The following is a 26,974-nucleotide window of genomic DNA, read 5'->3' as shown; positions in this document are numbered from 1 at the left end:
ACATCTCTGGGTTCTCTAGGTCCTGAACATCTCTGGGTTCTCTAGGTCCTGAACATCTCTGGGTTCTCTAGGTCCTGAATCCCTCCTTCCTAATGCATCTGACAGCGGGTACAGCATCCAGCTCTTAGCAGGCTTGTGGAACTTAACTGCACTGAATGACCATCTGTTACAAATCAGGCTATGCCAGTGGCTTATCAATCCACCAATTCTTTTTTTAAGAACAGTGTCCTTGTGCCCAGTTTACAGAGGCAGACGCAGATTCAGAGAACTTATTAGCTTGTCAAAGGTCTCACAGCTACTCAGGGCCAGATGTGTGGTTTCATTTGAACTTAAATGTTCCTTTTATTATTATTATCATTATTAAAGATAATAATAAGAGGGAGAGGAAGACAGAATCTCAAGCAGGCTCCTGGCAGAGCATGGAGCCCAACACAGAGCTCCATCCCACTACACTGAAACCATGACATGAGCCAAAATCAAGATTTGGACTCTTAACCACCTGAGCCACCCAGGTGGCCCTAAACTTAAATGTTTCCAAGATCGTGCTCTTTGTACCTCGCCAGGCTGCCTCCCTTAAGGTGTCTGTATACACAAGGATGGAAAGCTTGAGCTAGAAGATCCGTCTCTCATGGTGGATTTGGGGGGCCTCAAGCAGAGGGTGGGGCTGGAGTTGGGGAGGCGGGAGGCACGTTGCTTTCCTCCCTGGGTAGTTCCTCAGGGAGCTACCTCGGCAGCTGGGTTGGGGGGTGCGAGGTGGCCCCAGCCTTCCGCACTGCACCTCACACGCCCACAGTCCTGGGTGTCGCCGCACAGACTTTGTTTCTGGTTCTCCCTGCTCTTGGGTCCCCGGGCCTGCCTCGTGCCCCCAGCCTTGGCAGAGTCTGGGGGAATGACCCTGGCAGCCTCACCGCCAGGCTCGTGGGTCCAGTCGGCCTCTGTCGATGCCCTTGCAGCGTGGCCACAGCCCGTGGCTCGGCTCCTCCCAGCCTCCCTTTCCGATGGTTCTTTCAGGTGGTGTACTTCACGGCCACATTCCCGTATGTCGTGCTCGTGATCCTCCTCATCCGCGGGGTCACCCTGCCCGGAGCTGGCGCTGGGATCTGGTACTTCATCACGCCGAAGTGGGAGAAACTCACGGACGCCACGGTGGGCTTATGCTTTCATTTACAAACCCCGCTCTGGGACAGCTGGACAAGGGGGCACAGACTTCCTCCTGCAGCGTAGCTCACTGCTCGCTTTTCCAAGGTCCTGATAGCCTCGGGCCGTGGTGTGCTCAGGAGCTCTTTCATGAGAAGTGGGCAGCAGGGTGTGTTCTGACCCCTGGAGCGGTTGTCCTCCGTCGTGGTCCTCCCTCCGGGGCTGCTGTGCAGTCTGGAATGAAGAACGCCCTCCCCTTATTCATAGCATCGGGCCCCTCACACCACTCCTCTGGTACTCATTACCACGTGCTGGGAATGGACTTCTGCTGGGTGGACAAAGGCAGCACAAACCATGATAATTATGCCTGAAAGGGCGTGGATGCATTTGCAGACTTGTGACACACGGACACGGGGCGAGCGCACGCTTGTACTTCCTCTTTGCCTATCCGTTCGGGCAAAAATCCCCAGCCCCCAAACCTCCCAAGGAGGGGGTTCTTTAATAAGTGAATTTTCTCACCTTAAAGAGAGACTCACTTTTATAGAGCACATTAAGAACACATAGCCATAGCTTGGATGGGTTTGACTCCACCTAGCAGAAACCCCCCAGATGATGACAGTGCGAATAAGAGTTTACTTCACTCCTATGCACTGAAGTGGCCCCGGGGCACATAGCGAGGTACTCCACATAGTGAAGGCTCCACAGTGTCCCAGGCTTCCGTCTTCCCATTCTCAATCACTCACTTCTCTTATGGCTGCCGGAACTCCTGCCATCATCGCAGCATTCCAGGTAGCACAAAGGGGTGAGGAAAGGAATGGAAATAGGTACCCTCCCTCTCTTTAAAGAAGGAGAACCCTAGAAGTCCTGCATTACACTTAATTTTCACATCATTGGTCAGAAACAAAATCATGGGATTATCCCCTCCTAGCTGCACTTGCCCTTGATGCTGGGAGGCAGTCTCCTTGGGCCGGATGTTGGGCCTTTAAGGAAAACCATGACTTTGTTACTAAGGAGTATGGGAGAATGGATGTTGGGGTAGGCACAGACTCACCAGCACACAGCACTCACCTGAATTTTCTCTTCGCATATTAAAAGCTCAATTTTAAAACTGGATTTAATTTATAAAAATGGTCAGAGGTCTATTCTGCAAATCAGGTAAGTCTCCAGCGCTAACTCCTGAGCGGCCTTCTGGAGTTTTATGAGGACTGTGCTGAGAAATCACCGAGAGAACCAGGAGGCATTGTTGGCCAAGTTTAAGGAGGATGTGGCTGTAAGATCCACTGGGCTTGGGCACAGGTGGTTTTGCTAAGGGGAGGAGCTGTAGGACTTCACATCTCTAATAGCGGGGGGCGTCTGTGAGAATGTCAGCTTAAACAGATCTTTATCTTGTATCCATGACTGCACTTGGCTGTTGCAACTGTCTTTGGAGAGTGTATGTAGCGGAAGAAAGGGCTCTCCCCTTCTGCTCAGCTTTATCTGTGGCAGGACATAGAAGCATGAAATGTGTGTGTAGTTTGAGTTCCTCTCCTTTGCTTACAGTCTCCCGGGTAATTTCCTGCCTTTTTGGCTTCCAGCACAAACGACGCATGGCGGTGCCAATGTCCTCTCTCTCCTGACTACCTCTCCGCTGGGGAGGGGACGTGGCACTGGGCAGGAGAGACTCCCCTCCCCTGGGCCAGCCTCCTCCTGACCTTGGATCTTCTCCCCTTTGGCCTCCCAGGTCTGGAAGGATGCTGCCACTCAGATCTTCTTTTCTTTGTCTGCTGCGTGGGGAGGCCTGATCACTCTCTCTTCCTACAACAAATTCCACAACAACTGCTACAGGTATGTGGGGCTGCTGGAGGGCCGAGCAGCAGGTGAGTGGGATGAGAGCGGGGACAGACCAGGGACTGAGTTGCAGACTCCCAAGGCCACATCCTCACACTTAGCCTGAAGCAGAGCCAGAGGGCTTCCTCTGCCAGAGGGGAAACCACCCACAAAGGCCTCGCTGTTGGCTTCTGGTGGCCCGGACCCCAACCTGCAGGGCTGTGTCCGACACATGGCTCCGGGGCTGTTTATGGGATGGAGCTGAGGCTCTCCAGAGGTTGCCCTGCTGCCCACTCTGTCCTGGGCTACGGAGATGATCAGGTGGTAGTCCCGGATGGAGTGTGGTCACTATCACTTGACAAATGTTTTTCCAGAGGCCCCTGTAAGGAAGGCAGCAAGGGACAGTGAAAGAAAACTCTGCTGATGCATATGTTAAGTAATGGAAATGTCAGCAGGTGTGGCGGGGTCCCTTTCATGATGTATATGTGCATCAAATCATCAGGCTGTATGCTTGAACTATATTACTGTTTGTATCCATTGTCATACTTCAGTAAAGCTGAAGAAACAATGCGGAACCTGGGTCCCCACCCAGATCTGTTAATGAGAGTGTCTGGAGGTGGGGTGGGTCCAGGGGTCTACATATCCAGACGGGATCCTCGGGAGATCCTGAAACGTGGTGACAGTGAGAACATTTGGATGGTGTGATATTAGACCAGGGGCTCTGCAACCCCAAAGACCTCCACCTGGGAGAGCCTGGACAGCTCCTGGAGGAGGTGACATCTGAAAGTTAAACACATCCAGCAAACAATAGAAAACAAGGTCTGTTCTCCTGGAGAGCTGATTTAAAATAAGAAGGGAGGGGAGGAGGGAGGGAGGAAGAAAAGGTGGGAGGGAGGTAGAGAAGGGAGGAAAGGAAGGAAGGAAGGGAAAGAAGAAAAGAAGGAAGGGAAAGAAAGAAATAGAAAAAGGAAGGAAGGGAGGGAGGGTAAAATGAAAAGAGAAGGTGTGCCCAGAGTCAGATGGACTTGGATTTGGATTATAACTTCACCATTTACTAAAACTTGAGACGTGGGCAAGATACTGCACTTCTCAGAGCCTCTTTCCTCTCGTCTGTAAAATGCAGATGGTAGTATCTCGTGGAGAGGTGAGAGCTGATGTATGCAAAGTTTGCACAGCAGTATTTCACACCTAGTAGGTACTCAATAAATGGTAGCTGCCATTATTATTATTATTATCATTATCATTTTCTAATAATGTATGAGCTATTTTGTGAACCAAGAGGAACAGATTAAGTGCAGCTGTGACCTGAGCCAGCTGGGATGGCTCCAGACAGGTGAGATCCCTGCTGGGCCACGTTCCAGCGGGTGCAGGGGAGGTGGGAGTGTATGGTACATGGTGGGAACAGCCAGCAGGGGGCATGAGTGCGAACATGATGGAGATGTGGGTGGGAGCTGGTTCAAGCATTGGAGCAGAAGGAGTGTGCACATGAGGCTGGAAGGAACCCAGCCCGAGCTCGGCTGAGGCCAGGCTGGAGAGAGCCTGTGTATGAGCTTGCAAGGGCTGCGGAACAAAGACCACAGCGCATGTGGTCTCAAACAGCAGACCTTCCTTTCCTCACAGTTCTGGAGACCGGAAGTCCCAGATTATGGGTTTGGCGGGGTTGATTTCTTCTGAGGCCTCTCTCTCTGGCTCGTTGGGCCATCTCCTCCCCGTGTCCTCACGTGCTCTTCCCTCTGTGTGTGTATCTGTGTCCTCTTCTCCTCCTTTTGCAAGGGCACTGGTCATCCTGGAGGCCATCCTACCCCGATGACGTCCTTCTAGCTTAATTCCCTGTGTAAACACCTTGTCTCCAAACACAGTCACCTTCTGAGGAACTGGGGGTTAGAACCTCAACACAGGAATTTGGGGGCACACAATTCAACCTGTAACCTGAATGCCAGCTAAGGTGTGTGAACCTCGCTGGGCACAGCTGCTCATTAATGTGTGACCCCAGAACCCGTCTGAATGCATTGCTTTGCATTTGGGTAGAAAGGAGGCTCTGTGGTGTGGCAGAAGGAACACGGGGCTGGCCAGGGAGTCTGGATTCAAATTCTGACCCACCATGAATGAGCCCATTCCCTGCTCCTGTACCTCTGTTTCCTCATCAGTAAACTAAAGGGTCAGACAAGGTGGGTTGTTCACCAAGCAGTTGCTCTGGGCCAGGCTCTGCGCACAGCAACCTGTGAGAAAGGTGGGGTCAGTGCCGCCATTTAAAATCATGTAGAAAGCAGTGACTTGCTCCAGGTTCTACCACCAACAGGGGGAGGATCAGGGTTTGAATCCTCTCTGAGGCTCCATCTGGCTTGACCTCTCTTTCCAGTCTAGGGTGGCCGGCCAGCCAGCTGGGAAACCGCAGCCATATTACCAGTAGAGGGCGCCTGGGTGAAGGCAGAGGGCTGGTCTCCCCTGCCTCACCCCCCGGGGTTCTGGGTGCTCCAAAGCCAGGCTGTCCTCAAACCCTGGTGGCCGTTCATGGTCCCACCGCCTTCTCTTCTCTCATATATGATTCCTGTCCTGGAGTCCTTGAAAGTCTCCATCCTCTCTGTCTCTGCTCTGATGGGCAGTCCTGCGTCTGCCCCTTGGAGGACAGGAGCCCGGGCTCTAGAGTGCCTGGGGCTTGAGCTCGGACCAAGAGGCCCAGGAACAGGGCAGTTGGAGAAATGTTTTTGAGCCTTTCGGTGCTAGAAAATCGACCCTGGGGGGGTCTTTGATCAGGACCGTGAAAACGTGTAGAAGCAAACATGGACTCACCAACATGTGTGCGTAAGAACACACGGGCATGCATTTATGTGTCCTTCCCCTGTCCCTTCCGACTCACAAAGCACAGCTAATGGCACACTCTCGTCTCCTCCCCCTCAGGGACACTCTCATTGTAACCTGCACCAACAGTGCCACCAGCATCTTTGCCGGCTTCGTCATTTTCTCGGTGATCGGCTTCATGGCCAATGAACGCAAGGTCAACATTGAGAACGTGGCGGACCAAGGTAAGGTCACCTCCTGAGCTCCTGAGCTGTGCTCTCCTGGGAAGCTGGCCTTGTGGAATAGAAGGGACAGTGGGACAGCCCGGGGTCCCTTTGTTGAGAGACTCCAGGCAGGGCTAGAGCTGACCGGTGGCTCACCAAAGGGGTTGCTCACCAAAGCCGCATTCCTGCTTACCTCTTCTCTCCTCTGTCCTCCGTTTCTTCTCTTAAGTCAGCTCCACGCCGAGTAAGTAAGCGCTACACCTGTTGCACCTGTTAAGGGCAGGTAGGACCCTAAACTTCAGGTGACCTAGTGCCCCTGGAGCTGGTGTGGGCCCCACCCGCTGCAGGCTGCTGTCCTTGCAGAGAGCCCTGGACAAACCCAGTTCACTGCTGGGCAGGAGCACTGACTTCCGAGCAGCCTTTTCCTGACAAAGTGCTTTCGGCCTAACGATTAGCTCAAACGTGCTTTCAGGACCTTCTGCTTAGAAAGTACAATGTTTACTTTCTTTTTTTTTTTTTAAGATTTTATTTATTTATTTGACAGACAGAGATCACAAGTAGTCAGCGAGGCAGGCAGAGAGAGAGGAGGAAGCAGACTCCCTGCTGAGCAGAGAGCCCGATGTGGGGCTCGATCCCAGGACTCTGAGATCATGACCTGAGCCGAAGGCAGAGGCTTTAACCCACTGAGCCACCCAGGCGCCCCAATGTTTACTTTCTACCCAAATGATCGCTATATTAGTGGCTGACATTTGTATGGAACTTTCGAGTTTGTAGGGAGCTTTCCTTTTTATCTCACTTGGTCTGTATTTCTTGCCCAGCCTTTTGTAGGAGGTGCTGGATAGTTTTATTTAACTCTTTCTTATTTCCACCCAGCCTTACTGCATGAGGTCTGGGGTGTTTACTAGGTTTCTGTGATAAACAGATTTCACTGTGGCCGTCGCCTGTTGTTATGATCATGCTCTAATCAGATGTTTATGGGACGCCTCAGTGTCAGGTCCAGGCCAGGGACGTGTGGGGACGTGGCCGTCCACAGTGTGTCCCTGTGGGCAGCTTCTCCGTGCCATTGCCTTTGTTGGAAGAGCTCACTGCTGTTCTCAGATGATGGCTCGGATGCCAGCCAGGGAGGGAGCAAAGTCCTGGAAATGTCACCTTCTTGGTGGGCTGCCGGCTCTCGGCTGGTCCCCCAGGGGTAATTAATTATGGCTTCAGCAGTGTTGCCAGTGTGGTGCGCAGCGGGCCTCAAAGAGTTAAGAACTGGCACCTTGCAGGGGGGTAATTACCTCTCCCTGGAAAGAGTGTTAAACCCAGAGGGATGTTGGTTCTGCAGCACTGCATTTAACTGGCATTTCAATAGAATGTCACCCCCCCCAACTCCCAGGGGGCAGCTTGGGGGTGAGAGGAGGAGAGAAGGCCCTGTCTTCGTGGGTGCCCTGCCACCCCAGCTGTCCTCATTTCCTCCCAGCAGAGTTGCTGGAGCAGGAACGTCCTGCCCCACTTCCCAGCAGATCTGAGGTGTTTGTCACTTTTGCGACATTACAGCCAAGCTCCCTGGGAATCGGTGGCCGTGTTGTCGGGGTGAGGAGTCCTGAGATGTGGGGTCACTTTAGTTCACTCTTCTGAGCTCCTTCCTGCCCCAGGAAAGAGATCTGGGGATGCATGTCACTAAAAGCCGAACAGGATTTTGTTTTCTCTTTGCAAAGAAAGACTAAGACAATTGCCTGTGTTTCTTTCTGAGATGGCCCCTTTCCAGATTTTATTCACTTTCTCTGATTTAAGCGGGGAGGAGAACACTTCCTACAGGTTCTAACACCTTGTGTTAGTGTGTGGCGGTTTCTCATCGTCACCAGCACAGGGACAGGGGAGGGGACACTGGCTCATGAGGCCTCCTGTCAGACCTTGTGGGGTAGCTGTCCCTGTTCATCTGGGTGGACACACATTCTTAGACATGACTTGCAAGATGTCTGATGTTCTCAGGGACGATGGAGGCTCTACAGAATCTGGGATGGGGGTATGGGGCCCCACTCCCTCCTCGCTGGGGAACATAGGCACGCAGACCATCAGTACCTGTTTGCTGACCCAATGTCAGTAACTGTGTTTTGGTCTTTAGTCCAAAACAGGTTCTCTTCTCAGGGGAGGCATTTTTGTCAATGTCCTTTCCCCAAATTTCAGTCGGTTTTTGGGGGGACACAGGTAGGATTGGTGATGATACCAGGTTGTCCTCTGCTTCCGCAATGAGCATAGGAAAGGGGGCATGTCCAGAAAAATACCTTCCTGGGAAGCCAAACTTTTTTTTTTTTTTTTAAGATTTTATGTATTTATTTGTCAAGTGTATACCAGCAGGGGGTAAGGCAGGCAGAGGGAGACGCAGACCCCCTGCTAAGGAGGGAGCCCTACACGGGACTCAGTCCCAGGACCCTGGGGTCATGACCTGAGCCCAAGGTACTTGCTTAACCAACTAAGCCACCCCAGTGTCCCTGGGAAGTCAACCTTTAGGGTCACTTGCCAACCACCTTCCTTACTGCCTGTGGAGCTGAGACTTACAGTCCAAATCCACCCGGAACCTGTACGGGCAGACATGCTCTTTCTCCCTCAGAAGGACTGGGTTAGACCGCAGTGCGTGAACAAAAATGTGCGTATTGGATTCAGAGTTTCCAGGTCCGGGTCCCTAACCGTTCAGAGACACTGCTGATGAGAAGGGACACTCTCAAACAGGGACTGCCCGTCCACCCAACTGTGTCTCTCACGTGGATGCCAGCCCTTCCTTCCAAGAGCACAGCAGCCCGGCAGTGTCTTCTCTGAGAACTCCTCCCTTTGTCACGGGCTTCACAGCAGAGAGCCCTCCCACAGTGGGCCGGGATAGTGAGGTCCCCCGTTGACCAGAGCCCTGGTTCTGTCTTGAATGGTTCTCTGGGAGACAGGATGTCAGAGACCTCCTATCCAAGCTACTGACATGCAGAACCTCTCTCATCCCCTCTCAGGAGAAGAGTACGAATGATCTCTGTTTCCTGAGTTCTTACCAGGTCTAGGCATTGCTTGAAGCCCTTTATTTGTATCCATATATTTACATCTCACAGAAGCAAATGTACTGATGTTCATCCAGAGAGAACCAGCCGCACCTCAAGTCTCTTGGCTGGGAAGAGGCGGAGCTGGTTTGGCAGTCCCGGGAGGAGCGCGAGCTGTCATGAGCCTGCCTACCAGCCCTTGGGCTATACTTAACACTGCTTCCCAGCGGGAGAGGAGACGAACAAGGCTCTGCCTCTATGGGATATCCTGGCCTCATCTGGGGAAAGCTCTGCTGGGACTCAGTCAATCCCTTTTTCCAGTAAAACATAACAAAAGACCAAACTGAGTTGTACAAACTAATATAAAAATGTATTTTAATAATCCACTCCCCGGCCATCTTAGACAAACTGACTTTGCTGGAAACGATGCTTTCACCTGGGTGCTCTGGGGAGGCAGATGTAATAGAAGAAGGCCGGGTGTTTTGAAATCATTTCCTGCCTCCCCGAAAAAGCAGGAAAACCCAAAGGGCCAAATCCTGTTAAAGCAATCAACGAGGTGCTCCGGTAGTGGCCATTTCAGGACCTTCTTATCCACTTTATGGCCCCAACTATCACCAGAGCCCCGAACTGCCTTCCTCGGTGTTCTGCGTTTGAGAGCTGTTTTGAACTGTACTTTAATACAGACTTTAATGGTTCACGCGGGGGGGCCCTCAGAGCCTGGCCGTACTGTCTGGTCGACAAGCGCATAGAGCGGGGCTGTCTTAGGTGTTCAAATCTTTCTATTTTAAATACCCCAAGGCCCTTGGCAGCATTAAGAACTAACAACCTGATAAATTCCAGTTTAAAAAAGTGCTGCTGGGGCACCTGGGTGGCTCAGTCATTAACCATCTGCCTTTGGCTTAGGTCATGATCCCAGGGTCCTGGGATTGAGCCCTGCACCGGGCTCCTGGGATGGAGCCCCGAATCAGGTTCCCTGCTCAGCGGGAAGCCTGCTTCTTCCTCTCCCACCCCCCTTCTTCTGTTCCCTCTCTCCCTATGTCTCTGTCAAAAAATAAGCAAAATCTTAAAAAAAAAAAAAAAAAAAAGTGCTGCTATGCTCGAGTTATAAAAACTCTAGGTGCTGTGATAATCTGGTTTCCAGGCATGCGCTGGCTGTGGGTTAGCCCGGTATTCGCTTGTCTCTGCCCCTTATCATTTAGTTTTCTTTGTACAAGGAAATGCGTAACTGCTGGGTCTTTGGCCATGGTGGGTCCCAGTGATCTCCCAGTGAGTCTGTGAGGCAGGTAGGAACGGCTGGCAGGCTCGGTGAGGGTGGAGAAACGGCCCCTTAGACATCCTCCACTAAGACTGCTTGTGGGATTTGTGGAAGACCCTGAAGCTCGTGTCCAAGTTCATTGTCTGCTCCTAATAAAAGTGAATATTCTGTGAGTGCTCCAGATGTGCGAGGCACTGGTCTCATGCTCTGCCTGTGCTCTCTTATTTGTTCCCCATAAACACCCTGTGGGGGACTATTGCTCTTCCTATTTTGCAGATGGGCAAAATTGAGCCTTATAGAAATGAAATGACTCGTCTAGGGTTGCATAGCCCATAAGTCATGGAGTCTGAATTTGGACCCAGATCTGTCTGACCATGAGAGCCCAGACACTCTTCACCCTCATGCTGTGTCTCTCAGCCCCCTCTCCCTAACTGATTACCAGTGGATTGATGTAGCCCCATCTTTACCAAGCCTTTATAGGGCAAGATAATAAGAGTGATTGATGGATTCATGATTTATGCAAAAAGCTTCTCCAGGAGAAGCAAATAGGGAGGGAATGATGTCATTCTGGGCATGGTCTAGCCTGTAGAGCTGGATTTCTTAACCTCAGCACTCTTGACCTTTGGGCTGGATAATTCTTTGTTGTGGGGACTGTCCTGTGCATTTCATCCCTGGCCTCTGCCCACTTGATGTCAATAATCCCCCCCCCCCCGGTAGTGAGAGTCAAAAATGTCTCCAGGTATTGCTTAATGTCCCCTGGGTGGGGGTGGGAGGGCTGTACTTGCCATTGGATGAGAATCACTGTTCTATGGGGTGGTTCTTAGATGCTTCCCCAACTCATCAACACAAAGATGGGGCTTGCATGAGATACAGCCTGGCTTTGGACTCAGTCTGCTTTGGTACTATTTTTAGCCTCCCCTCTGAGTTCCCCAAGGTGTGGACCCGATGCCCCCGGTCCTTCACTTCAGGGAACTTGAGGTCTAATTGGGAAAATGGAAGGAGATGAGGGAAAATAACCGGCAGAAGTAGCATATGGTATGTCTATGGAGAGGCCCCTGTGGGCTTCCAGGAAGAGGGGGCCTGGAGCTGGGCCTGTTTGCAGTCATCTCTCTTGTTCCTTTCAGGGCCAGGCATTGCATTTGTGGTTTACCCAGAAGCCTTAACTAGGCTGCCCCTCTCTCCATTCTGGGCCATCATCTTTTTCCTGATGCTCCTCACTCTTGGACTTGACACTATGGTAAGCCCCTCCCCCCTTTGACGCCTACCTGAGGTTCTGCCTAAAGACCCCCCTTTCCTGGATCCTGCATCCAGCCTGTGGCAGGGGTGGGCTTGGTGGTCCCCACATGTTTCCCCAGGTGATAGAGGATGGTGAGGTCCCTGTCTGGGGCTCAGGATAGCTCTGTATTTGTGGGGACTCATGGGACAGTGCAAAGCAGCCATCCTCCTTCCCTCCCTCCTTTCTGCATGCAGGTTTTAGCCCGTGTCCTTCCTTTCTTTGGAGTCATTTTGCCAATGCAGATTCTGTGGGGCTGGATCGGGGAGAACAGCATGAAGTCGATTTTAGGGAGATTGCCGTGGGGCTGAGACTGCCACAAATCTTACTGACAGGCACTCAGAGAGTTTAGTGGTTGGGTGCAGAAAGGGTTTTTTCCTCAAGCAGAAGATCAAATTCAAGGTAAACTGGAGGAAAGGAATTTACATCTCACGAATACAAAGTGAAGCTTCAAAGTCCGTGATGGATGAATGTGCGCGCAGTCTCTGGGGGCTGGAAAGGCAGCTTCCCAAGCTCAAATCCTGTTGGATCCCCCTTGCTGGCCTTGTGGGTTGGACTCCAACAAAGCCCTTTAGACCCATAAGAGGAATGGAGTCCTAAGAACCGAACCTAATACTCGTACCGCTTTCCCTGGTGGGAAGCACAATGGACTTTGGGAAGCTTTGGGGTTGGGTGGCTTGTCTGAGCTGCTCCTTTCCTGGCTCCATTCCAGTTTGCCACCATCGAGACCATCGTGACCTCCATCTCGGACGAGTTCCCCAAGTACCTGCGCACACACAAGCCGGTCTTCACTCTGGGTTGCTGTATCTGTTTCTTCATCATGGGCTTTCCGATGATCACTCAGGTAGGCAGCCTGCTGGCCACAGGCTTGGGGACAGGGCATGCGGGGGCCCCATGGCTGATCTATCCTTTTGTCCTTAGCTCTCGGGCTCACAGCAGTAGCCAGTCACTGCCATATCTGTGTAGACCCACCAAGTCATTAGGGATTCTGCCTGCAGATGGAAACATGTCCCCTTGGCTGCCACTGTTACTTGTAGCATCTTCGTAATTGAGATGTAGCCTTCTCGAGCCAACAAGGCAGGTGTGTCCTACTTTAGGAAAATAGAATACATGGAAATCCAAATTTACTGGCCAGAGAAGTTCCCAGTTGGTTATTCATGTTATCCCTGGGAGTCTAACTGTGACGGGATTCCTTCCCGTCCTGAGTGTCTTGGTGAACGGAGTGTCAGCCCCACTCAGCTTACATGTTCCATTTGCTCTCTCTGTGACCCTGAGCCAGTCACCACCTTGCGGCCTTAGTTTCCTCATCTGTGAAATGACGAATGGGAATAAGAGGGTCTCGAAGCCTCCTCTGTTGTAGAGAAACGGAAAGGGCGAGGTAAAGATGCAGGGGGATGTGTGAGGAATGCCCAGTGACACCTAAAGGTCAAATGAAGGTCAGTCAAATGCAGATTTATGGGTAGAAATGGCGATCTGTTGCTTAAGGCAAAAATGAAGCCATCTGCCTGCCTTCACTTGTTCATCTTCAGACGTTGACGTTTGCTTATTAAGAGCGAGACGTTAGATCACTTTTTGTGCTTGTTCTGTTGGTTGGCTGAGTCTCTCGAGGGTCTGCTTTGCTCGCATGGCAAGGCCTCCAGCCTGCGTTCTGGACCAGGCTTAGGTTACTACTGTGGAGGGGAGGGGAGATCCTTTGGCTCCTTGCTTACCCCTGACTCTGTCCTGCATGGGAGGATTGGCTGTTCCCAGTGGGCAGAGCCTGGATCCAGGCTCGCTGATGTGGTTCCTCTTTCCTACCAGGGCGGAATTTACATGTTTCAGCTTGTGGACACGTACGCGGCGTCCTATGCCCTCGTCATCATCGCCATTTTTGAGCTAGTGGGGATCTCCTATGTGTACGGTAAGGGGACCGCTGCGCCGCACCCAGGGATTGCTGAGTGGCATAAGGCATCCACGGCGAGTAGGTTTGCCAGATTTACTAAGATAATGAAAGTGTTTAATTCCAGCAATTTAGGAGACATAAGGGACCTATATCTTTATTTCCAAATTTGCTTCTGAACTGTGATCTGAATGTATCTGAGGAGCAAACGGTGGCTGAAGGTGAGACCCAGAAACCCTTTTGTTTCTGAAGCTCCTAGGACCTGCGCTCTGGGTATGGTCTGGCATGTGAACAGTTAAGATCTGGGGATGGGGCCAGATGAGGGAGGAGGAGGCCTGCTTTGCAGGTGTGGAATTATTTCCTGGTCTTGCTAGTGGCAGTCCCCGCCCTGTGTAGCTTGAGTGAGTGAAGAGTAGCTTCGAGGCTGGTCCCCAGAAACTGTAATGAGAAAAGAGACCAGCAAGCTCACAGATCCTTAGGAAACTTTATTAACATCATGGAAGTCTGTGATGCAAGAGCGCCACCCCAGCTTCTCCTGGAAATAAACTTCCAGTTTCCTTCCAGTTTAGTCTGTCCTCTCATCACCATAGCAACCTGCATCCCGTAACTAGTGGGACAAAAGGAAGGCAAGTCAGCAGGTGGCATCTTTGCCCTTTGTGTAGAGGTGCTTGTGCTTGGCGGGGGTCTCACCGGGTGATCTCCTCGGACCCCCCCCTACCCCCAGGTGTACTGTCAGTCACGTAAGAATGCCCTACTGAGTTCAAGGCATTAACGACTTCTTTGTGCCTGGAAGTCTCAGAACCATCCCCAGACTAAGGTAGTTAGAGTCTCCATAGCAAACCCCAGGAAGGTGAAAAATGCCAGGTTGGACTATCCATTTGTATTGTAAAACCCAAAAGAGATCACAGCAGGCTGTAAATTAAGAAGAAATGTAGGATATCCCTTGGATATGCAGAAGGGACAAATGTGCGGAGAAGAGGGGCCAGGCCAGAGGGTTCTGTGGAGCTCCCCCTTTAAAGGTGGGGAAGTAGCAAAGTCCACTGGACTGCCAGGTATCCTTGGTGGGAACATCTTGCTTTTAATGTCAAGTTTCTTTTGGAAACTTAGCCCCTTATGGGGTCACCAGATGGTCCGTTGGCAAAGTCACGACGGCACTCCATTTGCAATACTGGTCCAAGTGCAGCTAGCCGTCTTGACCTCCGTGTCCTCACTGGTAATTGCCACAAAAGGCACACCTGCACAATTCCGTTCTATAGAACAGGACTGCCCAGTGTGGATTACAAGCATCATTACAATAGAAACATTACACAATTTTTTTGTTTTTAGAAGTGAAATTGCACCCCCGCCCCTTATAAGTCTGATAGTAGAGTTCTTGGTTCTGAAGGAAAAAGAAAATCCTGAGTGCTTTAGTCCCTGGGACCATCCAAGGAAACTGCTTGGACTCTCAGAGAGCAGGGGTCTGGACAGCCTCCAGAGCCAGGCCAGCTCTGTGCTGAGCTCAGGGTGAGCACAGGAAGTGGGTAAGAACCTCTGATTTGGACCTGGATAGAATTTTTAGAAGTGGATCTTAGAAGACGTATTTGAAATAAACTAACATAATTGCTGGAGGGGAAAGGAAGAGCCTGCACATGCACATAATTTGTACTCCAGAGGGTGGTTCCTTCTCTCCTGAGAGGATGAGGCCTAAACTGTGCGATTAGTGTTAGGCCATTGAACACGGGCTTGTGAAGAATGAAACGTTCCTGCCTGCCTCTCCTTGAGGGTGCAGGGTCCCCCAGCAGCACTTGCTAGGCTCAGTAAGCATTAGGAACGACAGGCTTCAGTCCGTTAATAACACACACAGGTAAATGTGTGTCAGTAAATGAACAGGTATTTATTAGGCGCTTACTGTATGCCCTTTGTGCTCCTAGGAAAGCGGGGAGGTTCATTCAGGCTGGCTAGCTACTAGGACAAGCAAAGCCACGGCACGCTTACATTGAGAGGAAGGTCAGGACTCAGCTGTGCATGGCTGGTTAGGGCGCTTTTGCTGCCCAGAGATACAGGTGGCCCAGAGCAGCCAGGAAACCCTCAAGAAGGGAGCCTCTCAGAGATAAAATCATATAAAAGAGAATAAAGCCTGAGAAGTAGTGAGTGTTGAATTTATCACTAACCAAGGTGAGGAAAATCTGAGCCAACACATAGGGTTTTGACTCTGAGGGATGGGACCTTTATGTTAATGATAAATGAATAATGTGAGGGACACACAGGACCGGAGACCTAATTTGTGGGACCTAGCACAAAGTGAAAGTGCAGAGTCCCTCACTGAAAATGCACTCAGAATTTCAAGATGGCAACCAAAGCCCATTCCTTTGGGAGCAGCACCCTTCTGGGCGTAGGGCTCTGTAGAAGCGCATAGTTCACATGCCCCAAGGATGGCCATGGCCCCATGGGAGGGAGAGTGGGCCCCCAAGGCTGTGGTTTATAGAGAAGAAGCCACGAAACTGCATAGGTGAATGTGATTGGCTGGTTGAAGCCAGTGTTTGATTTCTCGGTTCAGGGTTGGTGGTGGTTGTGAGGAGCTCGTTGTGGGCCAATTTCTGAGCCTCAGATCTCTTTGTTGAATCTACAGTAGTAGCCATGAGCTTACCATTTTTTTTTTCCCTTCTGTTTTTCTGTTAATTTGGTGATGAGCAATTGCTCAGATCCGTTTGGAGCCTGTCTTACCCCTCTGGGCTCAAGGTCGCACAAAGGGAAGTTGCCATGTGCAGGTTCCACAAACAATTCTTTTATCAAGAGTTGGGCCTTGGGGCGCCTGGGTGGCTCAGTCATTAGGCGTCTGCCTTCCGCTCGGGTCATGATCCCAGGGTCCTGGGATTGAGCCCCGCATCGGGCTCCTTGCTCAGCGGGAAGCCTGCTTCTCCCTCCCCCACTCCCCCTGCTTGTGTTCCCTCTCTGGCTGTGTCTCTCTCTGTCAAATAAACAAATTAAAAAAAAAAAAAAAAAGAGTTGGGCCTTGAAGATAAAAGGGATTTGTGTCGGTGGAAAGGACAGAGCAGGCAGAGGGAGCCACAGAAACAAAGGTCTCAGAGGAAGGCAGCCAGTGACTTAGTCAACGACTCAGGTGGGAACTTGGGTGAGTCAGGCCATGGGGGTGGCGGTCTGGGGAGGGGTGGGCCTGTGGCTGGGCAGGAGTTGGAGCTGGTAGAGGATGGAAGAAGGGCTGGAGAGCCTGGCTCAAGAATGAGCGGGAGGCAGGAAGATGCTTGGTGGCTCCCCCTGGTGTCCCTGGGCTGTATGTGCAGGGCCCTCCCACAGGTCGGCAGAACTGGCAGAACATTCATGGGACCTGGAGCCAGCTGGAGGCAGAGGCCTGCTGTCCAGAGCCCCCATGTGAGGCTCTGAGAGGGAGATGACCTTCCTGACACTGAGCTGGCCTGGGACCCAAGCCTCCCCGCTTCAGTCCCAGCACTGCTTCTCAGCAGCAAACTCTGCCTCTTGCTGGAACCTAGTACCCGTTGTCCACCCCTACCTACAGCTCTGGGTCTAGCTCGTTGGCCCCTCTGCAGAAGCTTAAGCCCTTTTCCCGCCATCCCCCTCCTCAAATAGGAGGCCCATCTGTATGTCTTCTTAGGGTCTAACCCTGAGCCCCAACAAATGAGTTTCCCAGTCAAGCTACATGCTGTCTTGGAGATGGTCTACTGGAGAGGAATAAAACAGGATTGAAAATGATAACAGAAACTTCTAGAATCTTTTCCTTGTTTGTTTGTTTGAACAACTGAGGCCTGCCCTCAGCGTCTTGTCTGCATTTTTCAGGGCCTCAGCTTTGGCTTTTATTCCTTTGAGTCCCTTTCCTCACTTGTGCTCAGAGAGTAGCGTCCAGAGACCCCCTTGCAGGAAGGCATTTGATAACACTAAAGAACACGCACCAATAACAGGTCCGCAGATAGTCAGCTCAGCAGCTCAAGGCACACAGTTCTTGCCAGTGGTGAATGCAGAGAAGCAACTTGGACCCTGTTTGTGTCATGGATTGAGCTCCCCAGTCCCCCCAGTAAACCGGCAAAGCTCAGAAAGAGATTCCCTTTCCTAAGGCCGCACAGGGAATGAGAGGTGGAGCCGGGAATCGGCTCTTCGATCCGAACTCCCCACCCGGCGTTCTTCGTGGCGCTCACATTGGTGGTTGCCCTGATCAGGGTTTCTTTAAGGTAGAACAGAAGCTGGATTTGGAGTGGATGTTAGAGCAGCTGCCTTTGGTGAACCTCCCAACGCTGTTCCCGGTGCAGGCCGTTCGTTCTACGGCTGGCCTCGGGTTTGGCAGTCCCCTGTCACGGCTGTGGTCAGCGTCCTGCTGATTCACAGTCATGAGAGGCTGCTGACGTGCCGGGTCTGTGCTGGGCACGGGGTCAAAGCTCACGGCAGGAACTAAGGGCCGCGGAAGGTCTCAGCACCCGTCGTTTTGGTGATGGCGGCTAGCGCAGACTTTGGAGGTAAACTTTAACATTGCTCCCAATACTGTGAACACAGGCATAATGGAGCATACAGTTGAGTGAATTTTTACCTGCAGGTAACTAGCCTCCAGATCAAGATACAGAATATTATCAGGCCCATTTTTTTTTTTTTTTTAAGGGGCTGAGATGAACTCTTTTGTTCCCTAGAGGAACACCGGTCTCGGCTTTCTACCCTAGCGAGAGATTGCTTTTTCATGTCCCATTATTCTTCCCAACCGCGTGCAGCTTCAGTGTCCGAGGGAGCAAGGCTAGAGGGAAAGTCTGGGCGGAGGCAGGGATAGGGGCGCCAGCCGGGGGAAGGCAGCTGGTGCAGGTGGTGCCCAGAGAGGGAATGGCATAGGGTAACAGACAGCAAGTCAGGGCTGGGAGGGGAGCCCCCAGACACGGAATCCCCCTGCTCCTTATGGCGCTAAGGGCAGAGGACCCAGGAACCCCAGGGTGCTGGGAGAGCTTGGGAACAGGAGGAGCAAGGGGCCCACATCTCAGGCAAGAAGGTCTCGGGGTGTGTAGAGGGTTATGCTCCATAGGAAGAGGTGCCGTGGAGTGGGTGCTTTCCTTGAGGGGTGTCTCTGCCCCTTTTGACCTGTAGTGTACCCACTTATCACATAGATGACCCAAGGATGAAGGAATAGGGAAATTAAAGCCAAGGCGGCTGGGTCCCTGGTCAGAGCTGCTGACTGTGACGGAACTTGATCCCAGGGACCTTTCCTGTCCTGTCAGCCTGGTAACCCCCCCATTGAGGAAAGCCATGCGTCTGCTGAGCTCAGGAAACAATGTGAGAAGCTGCCCCATTCCCGAACCTTCCTCAGCGGCTCCTGCTTCCAAAGAGTGACTTAAGGTTCTTGGTGAACCGAGAGCATGTGGGGTTGGTGGTTATGCGTAGCCGTGAGAGGTTACTGTCTTCCCCTTGGTACCAGGACAGCAATGCTTTGAGTCCCAGCAAAGTGGGCAATGGCCACTTGGAGTTTACTTCAGTGTTTGCCTGTCGTTATCATCTCACACAGAGTGAAGATACATCGGCTCATGGAAGAGTAGCCTTGGGAGGGTGGGGACAAAAACCAACATGCATGGACTCTCAGTCTGAATCCCCAGGCTTTCATCGTCCACCGTGCTTACTGACCACAAACATAATTGGTGTTGCCAGAGTGCTTGCTAAGCACACAAGGCTGTCTCCAAAAACAACCATGCTGGTGACTGTGCTGGGCTGTGGCCATGCTGAGATGCCCGGCCCAGGCTGTACTGAGCTTTTTAGATGTCACCACGGGATGACATTTGTGAACTTCACCCCAGAGAGTATTTGCTATCTATTTAAATGTTCAGTTTGCCCTGATCTTCCCGGCAGTGAATCATTTGTCTGATGGTTTCTTGCATAATAGGGGTTATGTTGACACCAGGCTAGGGCCCTTTGTAGCCAATGGCACTGGAGTGAGGGGCTCTAGAGCCTGTCCTGCAGCCTCCCGACCCCCCCAGACCTCCCCCACCCCCTTCACAGCCCCTCATGCTCTGTCTCCACTTGTCTCTCTGCAGGCCTGCAAAGATTCTGTGAAGATATAGAGATGATGATTGGATTCCAGCCAAACATCTTCTGGAAAGTCTGCTGGGCGTTTGTAACTCCAACCATTTTAACCGTAAGGATTGCATGCTTCGTCGTGGACGTAGGACCTCGCGTGTGGACGTGCTGCTTTATGTTTGAACAAAGCCTGTCATTCTTGTATTTCAGAAGGGGAAACTGAGGCTTGGACAGGTATAGCAACTCACCTAAAGGGGCTTAGCTGTGACTCAGGCAGTCTGGAGATCTCTGATGGAACATTCCCTATTATATCAGTCTGCCTCATGAACCGAGAGCAAATAACAATCACATTTCCCACGGGCTAGTCAGAGTCCCAGCTCTGTTCCAAGAAGATTATGTGTGTATCTTCCTCTCTCCCTCACAGCAGCTGGTGGGATTGGTTTTAAATCATCCCCACTTTACAGTTGGGGAACCCGACACCCCCAGGTTATGTGATTGCCTAGAACTGCACACCTAGTTATGAGCAAACACAGCCGGAGTTCGAACCTAGGCAGTTGGCTCCAAAGCTCTTGCTATTAACCACTACTCCATACAGCTGCTCTACAACTAATAGAGCATACGTTAGACTTTTATTATTGCCTTTTATTGTTTTCTAGAACTACCTTATTATCCTCAAGTGCGATGATGACATTTTGAGATCATCTGACATTCATCTTCCTAAAGATCAGAGCCCTTCGTGTGTCAGTAAATCTGCATAGGGACTTACATGCACATCCATCACCTCCTTTATTGTGCTGTAGGCTGCGGGCTTTGCCTTTATCCACCCTCCAAGCACAGGCATTGACAAGACCCTGCCTTTCCCCGCCCTCTGTGGGTTGCAATGGGTGCATCTTGGCAAGGCTGCAAGAAAGTGGCTGTAGTTCTCCTTGGAGCCAGCAGGTGGCACTAGAAACCAGATCAAGACCCTTGTTTTCCCACACAGCAACCAGGTTCTCTAAAGGAAAACCAGACAGGATGTAAGTAAAATTGTAAAGAAAATATGTATTTCATTCTTTTTTTTTTTTTTTAACTGTCACAGAGTGAGTTTTAATCAAAACATCTCAACTGCCTTCTGAAAAGACATGAGTTTAGACAGAAAAGCCATCCAGCGTTTATTTTCTTCTGCACTGACACGGACATCATAGTGAGGCCCCCATCGATGCTCACATTTTAGAGGCTGTAATTTGCTGAAAAGTCCCACGACACTTGGCGCGTGAGGGATGAAAAGAACTAAAATAGATTTTTTGGTTTCTTGAATTCAGAACTGAAATGTGTATGAAGAGCTCAGATTTACCTAATTGGTGGAGGAAAAAAAAAAAAAGTGAGACTCTCCTGCCCGAGGCATTCTCTGTCTCTGCTGAGCATTACCCCAGTTATTACTACATCTGATTTATTCTTGGGTGAGATCAAGGCCTGCCTTTCCTTCCTGTCTTGGAAGAGATTAAACTTCAGAGAAATTTATTAAATTTTGCAGAAACATATGACATACTGATAACAACCAGCACTACTATATAGAGGCAGTTCTAGTTAGAGGCAAGCACTCTATGAGCACTGTCCCTAAAGCCTCTGGCCCATCTTGTTGGTTGGTGATTCTTCCCCCCATTTTACAGTTGTGTACACTGAGGCCCACAGAGGTTAAGGAGCTTGACCAAGGCCACAAAGCTTGTGGGAGGCAGGGCTAAGTCTTGAGTCCAGAGCTGTCTCGGCCTCAGTAAAATTCTCAAAGCTCAGTGCTCTCCTCTCCAAGTGGAGTTTGGCCAGTTTTTGGATAAAAAGAATTCTTATCTCTGTGAGCAGAAGGTCGGGGAAAGAAGTTCTAGGACCTGATGTGCTTTTTGAGAAAGTTTCTCAACTCTGCTGTGTTTTACTTGATATCTGTTATGAAGCTGATAGCAGAAACCTATAGAGATCCCAGAAAATATCCTGAACCAGATTCCCCTTCTGTGTTTGGGAGCTAGGGACAAGTAGAATTGGTCAATTTCATCATCATTGTCCACTGACATACCTCTCTCCTTGGCTTCCTTGGCTGCCGTTAGCAAGAAGTCAGAGTAAGTCTGACCCAGTGGTTGAATTCGTGTCATTCATGGCCAGGCCCAGCTGAGGGCAGGGTTTTATCAAAGCTGGCTTGGCAGAAGGAAATGTCTGGCAAGAATACATTTGCTCAGATAAGTTTGATGTGGTATTTGTACAACTGGAAATGGGTACCAAAGGACCAAGCCTAACACTTATTTTTTGCTATTTGCCCCTCTGTAAAATGGATATTTGTAGTGTGCTGGAATGAGCTAAGATTATGGCTTTATTTTTTATTTATTTATTTTAAAGATTTTATTTATTTATTTGACAGAGAGACATCGAGAGAGGGAACACAAGCAGGGGGAGTAGGAGAGGGAGAAGCAAGCTTCCCACTGAGCAGGGAGCCCGATGGCAGGCTCAATCCTAAGACCCTGGAATCATGATCTGAGCCAAAGGCAGACACTTAACAACTGAGCCACCCAGGTGCCCCAAGATTATGGGTTTAAATTGCTTCAGAGACCTCTGAAATAAAATTGATCATTTTTATATGTGCCTTCTTGGATTTACAGAGCTATAAATATTCTCCATGCAATTATTGTATACATAGTCAGATCACGTTACTGAATTATGCACACACATAAGCAGATGTATTGCTATTTATATAGTAAATGAAATGGAGCAACTTACCATAATTACATTAGGCCCTACTTCCAATAGACTGGTTAGTAAAGCTTATAACTCTAGGGGCGAAATGTTTAAAAAGGGTCCTAGAGTAAGGCATCTCTTTCCGTAGGAGCAGCATTTTCAACAGTTGTCTTTAGGCTCACATTGCTTCGAATCAATACATTGAATTACTGTTGCATTGAAATAAACGCTGGCCCCAGCATCCTGGGCTCTGCAGCAATAATGTAGATATGCCTTACACTCATATCATGCTTCACGCTTTCCTCAAACTCTTCCATACATCATCTTTCCTGACGTAACTCCCTCCAATCATTTTTGGGCAATTATTTTACTGCCTGAGATCGAAAAAGAGTGTCAGGGAAACACGGCACATAGGTCATCATTATTCAGTACTTTGTTCTGGACCGGTGCAGGCAAGGACACCCTTTTCTCCAGGTGGTGCTGCTCCCCAAAGTCTTGGCAAGAACAGTTAGAAGCCCCGTTCTGTCCCTTCCTGTCCGGCACACGTGTTCCCTTGCTCCTTTCCAGCTGCACTCGCTGTGTCTTCAGAGGGTTTCCCTGGCCCTTGCCAGTGAAAGTGTGCAGGGATAGGAGAGGACTGGCAGCAGATAAATCAAGACCGCTCTTAAAATTGAGGGGGGACTTTTGAGTAAATACCTGTGCCCAGAAAACCCCTGTGTTGTGTACACTACGTGAAATATACCCATTGAAAACGGAGAAGTCTGCGACGTGAAGGTCCCTCAGCTAGTTAACGGCAGAGGTGACATTGGCCTGCTGGTCCCCACATCCTTGGCACAGTTTGGTGACGAGGCCCGTTCTCCTTGAGTTGGTTGCGAGTGGTTGAGAGTGGGCTTACTATAGGACCAGCTTCCCGCTCAGTCACCGTCGTCCGGACCGCTCACGTCTCACTCGGCAAACTTCAGCAGGTGGTAACAGGATGCTGGCCATGCCCCGTTCAAGGAGAAGGCAAAGTCGATTCAACTCATTAAGAAAATTAAAATTCGGGACGCCTGGGTGGCTCAGTTGGTTAAGCGGCTGCCTTCGGCTCAGGTCGTGATCCCAGCGTCCTGGAATCAAGTCCCATATCGGGTTCCTTGCTCGGCAGGGAACCTGCTTCTCCCTCTGTCTCTGTCTGCCTCTCTGCCTACTTGTGATCTCTCTCTCTCTCTCTGACAAATAAATAAATAAAATCTTTCAAAAAAAAAAAGAAAATTAAAATACATAAACGTAAAGGATTTCTTTCTTTTTTTTAATATTTTATTTATTTATTTGACAGAGAGAGAGAGAGAGATCCCAAGTAGGCAGAGAGGCAGGCAGAGGGGTGGGGGAAGCAGGCTCCCTGCTGAGCAGAGAGCCCCATGCGGGGCTCGATCCCAGGACCCTGAGATCATGACCTGAGCCGAAGGCAAAGGCTTAACCCACTGAGCCACCCAGGCGCCCCAAGGATTTCTTTCTTATAACAAAAGTTGATTATCCCCTATAAGAAGTGCAGACAGCCCCTTTAAAACCCCCAGTACCACCCATCAGTCACCTCGAGGTGTATCCTTTAAATTGTCTTCTCAGCCTGGGCACGTGTGGGCACATGTGTGCGTGCGTGCGTGTGTGTGCGCGCACTAATACCTCACTTTTGGGGTTGGTTTGGGTGTGAAATGAGAGCAGAGGTAGGAAAGCACCAGACTCATGGCAGGGGCTCAGCATGTCGCTGTTAGGAAGGAAGACTTCGCATCTCCCGCCTAACACGTGTGTTTCTCCTTTCTTCCCAGTTTATCCTGTGCTTTAGCTTCTACCAGTGGGAGCCCATGACCTATGGCTCTTACCGCTATCCTAACTGGTCCATGGTGCTTGGATGGCTCATGCTCGCCTGTTCCGTTATCTGGATCCCAATTATGTTTGTGATAAAAATGCATCTGGCTCCTGGCAGATTTATTGAGGTAATTCCATCAGCTCCTTTCTCCTGCCATCCCCTCCCCAGGGAGAAGCTCTGAGAGCTCTGTGCATGAAAGAACAACAGATTTGGTAAACTTCTTCCCAAGGGAGACTTGGTGATTAAGTGTTCGCAGTTGCCACCGTTTCTATTAAACCCATTTTTATTACGTATCATTCCTCTAATGGAGAGGCTCAGCCAATCGGCAGGCCAAGCTGTTATTATGCCATTTCTCAGTGCAGGCGACAGCTCTGGGGAATAAGCCATCAGAAGCCCCCATCCCCCTCGCAATTTAAATGCAGTGCTTGGATTTAACTACATGTCAGATTCCCCCTTTCCTGATCTTCCTCTCTGTCCAAGTCTTCCTCCAAACATCAGTTACCATTCCATTTTAAATCACTGCCCCTCCCTTTGTGCTGGTGTTAGGGATGGCTGAGGGGCCCAAGCTGGTGAACATGTCACCGTCCCCACACAGTGTAATGATGGGTCCGGGGTGTGGCTGGTATGAGGTGAGACTCGTCTTTGTTAACCCCTTGCTGGACCCTTTCCTTGTTTCTTTCCTCATTTCAAAAGAATCTCCACGCTGTCTGTCTCCGGGGTGGATGGGAAGGGACCGCCCCTTGTTGAGCCACCAGTGAGGTGTGGTCAGGCTCTCGCTGTGAGAAGTCACTCGCCCAGATGTGCTAGGAATAGACCAGCGCTGCGTCTGTTTGAAAATCCAGAGGTCGGGCCTTTTGGACCAGACCAGTGTTGCTCAGGGTTGGCCTGGGGACCAGCGGCACCCCCTGGGACCTTGTGGGAAATGCAAAGGCTCAGGCCCCAGCTTGGCTCCACTGAACCAGAGCTGGGGAACTGGGACCCGGTGTCTGTCGTGTAACCGGCCCTCCAGCTGATTCTAAGGCTACCTGGAGTCTCAGACTTGCGACTTCCCTCAAGTTTCAGAGGTGTTGGGTTAGACCAAGGCCAGGAAACACCTGCCGATAGAGGGTAGTGAAGAAAGCTATACAGGCTTTGCTCTTGGTCAGACTGAGGAAAGGAAGAGAACATCCCACGGAGGCTCTGGAGGGAGAAGCAACATGAGAATAAGGTGTGTGAGTAAAGGCCTACCACAGATGTCCGTGTCGTGGGGAGGTGGCTTTTATCTTCAATGGCCTAAAGATGGAGACAGAGTTGACAAAGGGAAGGTAGGTGTCTCCTTGCTGAAGTGGGATTCCAGTTTCCATCCTCAGGAAATTGCCTGCTGTCCCCTCCAGGTAAACTCCCGTGGGCCCTTTTACCCCCAGAGATGGCTCCCTTTTGCCCCAGAGGAACCTCCCACCAACTCACCCATGAATCTCGTTCCCTCTGCACAGCAGCTAGTGTAGCCTCTGCTGCTTCTGCCTCGGGGCGAAATTCCCTAAACTGATGAGTTGGCTGTACCAATTTATTATGGTTGATTTGGGACACAAAGGTTGCAAACCGATGATTAAGGGGAGATTAAACTAACAGCTCCGAGAAGCAGCTTCAATTTAATAGGTAATAAACATGTAATTGTTCCCCCTTATGTTTTCAGAAATATGTTTGCTTTCTTTTTTTCCAGAAAATATTCCCATCAAATTATGTTTCTGTAAAGTAAGTTCAGTTGCAGGATTAGAGATGTTCCCATTATTTCTAGCTCCCTTGCAAGAACCCACACTGCTGAACCAAGTCAGAAGCATCTATTTTTGTCAGCAGATAATTAAAATCTTTGCTCACTCTTGGCAATGTGTCTTTGGGGTTGCAGTTTTTTTCCTCGGCCACTTATATACTTTGGGGAAATATGCTAAACAAAATCCAATTATTTTGATGTAACAACCCACTGTTGAGACTACAGAACAAAAGTAATTGGGCTCATGTCCTTCGCAGACTGTGTTTGGCAGTGGAGAGAGGAAGCTTGCTAATTCTCTTCATTTGGAGGGAAAAAATGGATCATTAAAATCCGGGCCCTTTATCCTCGGTTAATCTTGTGCAAGGCAGACCCTGAGCAATTGTAGTATCGTTCGCAGGGTCACGTAAATAATTACAAGTGAACCAAACTCAGATTCCTCTTTAACATCCTTGGCCTAATTAATTGATAAGGCTGATCTTCCCAACTGCTTCTCTTGGTGGGGGACCTCTTGGCCTAGGGAGGGGTTCTGGCAAAAGTGGTGGATAGAGGGGTGTGGAGTAGGGGAGGGAGGTGCATTACTTCCATGACCCTGTGTATCTTTGGCTTCTTTGCAGAGGCTCAAGTTGGTGTGCTCGCCACAGCCGGACTGGGGCCCATTCTTAGCTCAGCACCGTGGAGAGCGTTACAAGAACATGATTGACCCACTGGGAACCTCTTCCCTGGGACTCAAACTGCCAGTGAAGGATTTGGAACTGGGCACCCAGTGCTAGTCCACTGGCATGGGATGGCCCAGACTTGATCAAGTTTTTCCCCTCTGCCTCCCCCTCATGTTTTCCCCAGCTTTCTTTCCATGTTCTTCTGTCTCCCCACATCTTGGTTCATGGCCGTGCATGAGAGTGGTTATGTAGAGAGGTAAGACATGGCTTCGCATGCTGTCGTGAAGAGCTAGACAGACCACTTGAGGCACTTCTTTGCCCGAGTCCATGGTGTCGGTTTCCAGAAGGGTTGGTCTCCTGAGCATAGGCCTTGACCCAGCAGGAGTGGCTCAGCCAGGTGAGCGCTTTCTAGTGAAGTCGCAAGCAGGTGTGCGCGACTTGGTCAGTAGGGAGGGATCTGCTGTGTGTGTTGTCGTTGGTGGTGCCATCAAGACATATATAGGGCGGCAGACTCGCAGGACTGGTATCTGGACTCGGTCGTGTTGCTGAGCAGTGTAGTGATTTCATTCAGATGCAGAAAGTCGAGGAGAGTGTGTCTGGAGCGTCGGCAGTGGCTGCAAAATGTTTTAGAATAAGGGGGTTTGGACACCACTGAGGTGGCTAATAACGTTCACATTTCCATT

The 26,974-nt window shown here is 50.5% G+C and overlaps 1 protein-coding gene across 1 annotated transcript in view; it reads left to right on the top strand.

The window, feature by feature from the left end:
- The window catches only part of LOC111149935 (solute carrier family 6 member 5), a 50,418-nt gene extending 24,013 nt beyond the window's left edge, over positions 1 to 26,405 (top strand). The window contains exons 8-16 of the mRNA XM_022507211.1: positions 1,012 to 1,146; positions 2,858 to 2,961; positions 5,842 to 5,966; positions 11,327 to 11,439; positions 12,188 to 12,319; positions 13,276 to 13,375; positions 19,366 to 19,466; positions 23,848 to 24,015; positions 26,250 to 26,405. Of these exons, the coding sequence (XP_022362919.1) occupies positions 1,012 to 1,146; positions 2,858 to 2,961; positions 5,842 to 5,966; positions 11,327 to 11,439; positions 12,188 to 12,319; positions 13,276 to 13,375; positions 19,366 to 19,466; positions 23,848 to 24,015; positions 26,250 to 26,405 (1,134 nt within the window). The remainder of the gene's footprint in view (positions 1 to 1,011; positions 1,147 to 2,857; positions 2,962 to 5,841; positions 5,967 to 11,326; positions 11,440 to 12,187; positions 12,320 to 13,275; positions 13,376 to 19,365; positions 19,467 to 23,847; positions 24,016 to 26,249) is intronic.
- Positions 26,406 to 26,974: the final 569 nt, after the last annotated feature.

This window comes from Enhydra lutris, unplaced genomic scaffold, assembly GCF_002288905.1.
Source record: "Enhydra lutris kenyoni isolate GAN:26980312 unplaced genomic scaffold, ASM228890v2 scaffoldscaffold22, whole genome shotgun sequence".
In the NCBI taxonomy this organism is placed as follows: domain Eukaryota; kingdom Metazoa; phylum Chordata; class Mammalia; order Carnivora; family Mustelidae; genus Enhydra; species Enhydra lutris.
This window is presented reverse-complemented; position numbering and strand designations above follow the sequence as displayed.